The 3,239-nt window shown below is 32.7% G+C and overlaps 1 protein-coding gene across 1 annotated transcript; it reads right to left on the reverse strand.

Annotated features, from left to right (window-relative positions):
- Nucleotides 1-1,251: 1,251 nt before the first annotated feature.
- Nucleotides 1,252-2,988, reverse strand: LOC142524732 (actin-depolymerizing factor 7). The gene is made up of 3 exons (XM_075628816.1): nucleotides 2,783-2,988; nucleotides 1,917-2,176; nucleotides 1,252-1,432 (listed from the first exon to the last, which is right to left on the reverse strand). The coding sequence occupies exons 1-3, from the start codon at nucleotides 2,783-2,785 to the stop codon at nucleotides 1,282-1,284; spliced, it is 414 nt and encodes a 137-aa protein (XP_075484931.1). The 5' UTR covers nucleotides 2,786-2,988; the 3' UTR covers nucleotides 1,252-1,281.
- Between the last annotated feature and the right edge of the window lie 251 nt (nucleotides 2,989-3,239).

The following is a 3,239-nucleotide window of genomic DNA, read 5'->3' on the forward strand; positions in this document are numbered from 1 at the left end:
CATTCAAAATTTTCTTTTTCATTATATGAACGAAATCAGTACTCTCGATACATCGACACTATCTGATCATCGATGAGATAATAATGAATATACAATTAATTATTTAGTGAATTTATAATATATACTGATGAAATAATAAATTAGTACTAGTTACTACTAAGTAATACATTCATGGAATATTTTGAAGAATATAAAATTAATTAAATGATATATTGTTATTTAATTATGTAGTGAGATCATGGCTTATGCATAGATTAATAAGGTCGGGGAATCCTAATACAACTATAACTAATAAGAGGCCTAGTTAAATTATAAAATCTAGTAGAGTTTTTGACTAAGAAAATAAACAAGTTATAATACTAGCAGGATTCTAATTCAATCCATGAAATCTATAAATATAACATGGATGTTATAGTTAGAATGCTATAATTTTTTTCTCTCACACTACTCAAAAATTCCACCACCCATGTCCCTTGAACAATCCCTCCGAACGACCCACTTCCTCCACCACCGACCACCGCCATGGTTCCGTTGCCTTCCGGCCAAAGAATCTCAACGCAAATTTCTTCTGTATTCTCTAGTACGAATTAGAATAGGAATTCATCTTTCGATCGTAGGTTTGACTAAGCGACTGAAGAAACACATTTGATTAAATAGATCGTTTAGAGAAATACATGAGGGACTATCTCCGTTTAAATCTGGAATAGTTTGGATCCATTGTTTAAAACACAAAAGTAAACATTTAAACACCATATGGATGTATTAAATCACACTACGCCAAAGAGAATTTTAATGGTCAAAACACAAATTTTTTAAAATTCTGTTGTTCATTGGATACGAGAAAACGATACTCCAATAATTTTATTTATAAATCAAACTTGTTTTAATATATAAATTTTTATAACTATTTATAAAAACTAATTAAAATTATTAAAATAATTTAAAATTTTTTATTTACGCACACATCCATACGGAAATGACGATGTTACCAGGAGTACTCTCCCCCTGTGTTGGGTGCCTGGTGTTCAGCCAAAACAAGGCCCTTTCGCCCAATCCAAATGGATAATATTTCTTTTGATATGTAAGAACAAAAAATAATATTTAGGCGACAAAGAAGTCTTAAACCATATGGCATAATTAAATTCGAAAAGTTCAGATTATAATATACACTGGATTCATGAAATAATATTACATAAAAATTTAGCTAGCTAATAAATGAATACTACAACACATAAATTTTGATACACTCGAGGAAAGAGCCAACCCGAAAAATTGTATGGATCAGATTGCGCGAGCTTTAATAATATCGAAGCTCATCTCACTGGGATCCGTTGCCTGCAACTCCACTTGAATTCCATCCAGTTCCCTCTTGAATCTGTCCTTCGAGCTAGCGTACACCATCTTCATTCTTACCTTTGATGTCTCCGGCGACCTAATTATGTCCAAAGAAATTTAATATAACAAACATCAATAGGTAAATTTTAGGACAAGGTTGTATGGTTCTTGAAGGAAAACGATTATTCAAATCGACATGTAAGGATCTTCCAAGAAGGTTCTGCAACACATCCTAAAACTATAAGAAGTAACAGATATTTTGGACTTTGTTCCTTGAAATAGGAATTTGTTTTCGTCATTTTAGTTATTTTTCGTCGGAGTACTGACATGAGTATGTCAGTAACACTTGATGTCATGTCATTAATATCCGGAGCTTCGCTAGCACTACTGAAAATTCATGACAGCATAATATTAAAACTAAGAATCAATGACAAATGATAAAAGTAACTTTTATAAAGTGAAAAACATTTAGTCGGCCGGGCTTGCAATAATAATCTGACTGATCAAAACAAGAGCAAAAGGATCATATACATTATAATTGTACTAATGAATTAAAGATAGAATTGGATAGAAGTAGTTACCATGCAATGAAGTAAATCTTGCTCTTCTGCACATTTTCATCGGTGATGAAATCGAAATCGAAGACTGCATAGCGACACTCGTCAGAAGGAAGTGCGGCTGCGAAATCATCGTAGCTGTCTCCGGGGCTCCCCAGTTTCTCCACGACCACCTGTTGCCCGTCGATCTTGAATATTATGAAACGATGGTTTCTTTTTGCTTTTAGTTCCAAGAATCGCAGCTTACAATCATCGTGCACCGTTGTTCCAGACGCAGCATTTGCCTTTAGTTTCAACCAACAAATTTATTTAGTTTTAACACCCCCTTCTCCGGGAAGTTTATGGGTATATTATACTAAGATATATTAAAGAACACGCTTATTCAATTTTGTAGTGTACCCATTTTGTTTTCGTTACCATTCAATAAATCTTTTAAAATTCGCTGCAAACCACACAATTTAATATAACTGATGATCCCTACTCTATTGGAAACAAGAAAGTCTCTTTTTCAATTATAAAAGGCGCTTTCAACATCCTCCAGACAATTGAATCAACATTCGATGTCAAAAAATACATTAAATTTTTTCCTACGCTATTCCCCATATTATTTTTAATTTTTTGCGGAAAACATAGGTAAATAAAAACTTTAAAATAAAATTTTATTTTACACAATCATTCACTAACAAAATATATTAACAAAATGTTACAAAATACCACCCAAAAACTCCCAGATTTCAGTGATAGATTTAACGACAGATTATTTAGCATTGAAAAACCTAATTTCCATGCAGCAAAGAAATGATAATAAAAAGTCGCTAAAGACGGAAATATTTAACCTTCCATCATTAATTGCTGAATCAAAAGAAGTGAAGAAATTGTAAGAGGATTACCATTTGGCGCTTCTTGTGTTAATGAGAGATAAATGGCCGCAAACTTTCTTTTATGTATGTATGTATTATAAGATCAACAGGGAAAAAAAAAGGCAATTAAGAGAGAAACGTAATGGAGATGTGCTTCATATTTGTTTGAAAGGAATTGATGGGAATATGTTAGGTATTAAAAGAAGAGAAAAATGCGGGGAAGAGAACAGAAAAATAAACGGTTGACAACTGGCCTTTAACCGTTCTTCGGCTCATAATTTCCTCACCCTTAACCAACTTTTTAGCTCCCCTCCATTTTCCATTCATGCATATATGTGGAATTTAGAAGATATTTTCTCCTATCATCCCAATTTAATCTCATATGTCGGGCCGGGATAGACCTTTCATTGAGAATCATGTGATCCAAGATTGACTTGTGCTCGTACTCAAAATCGATCTCATATATTATCTATACTATCTATAGTAT

This window comes from Primulina tabacum, chromosome 14 (genome assembly GCF_025594145.1).
Source record: "Primulina tabacum isolate GXHZ01 chromosome 14, ASM2559414v2, whole genome shotgun sequence".
NCBI lineage: Eukaryota > Viridiplantae > Streptophyta > Magnoliopsida > Lamiales > Gesneriaceae > Primulina > Primulina tabacum.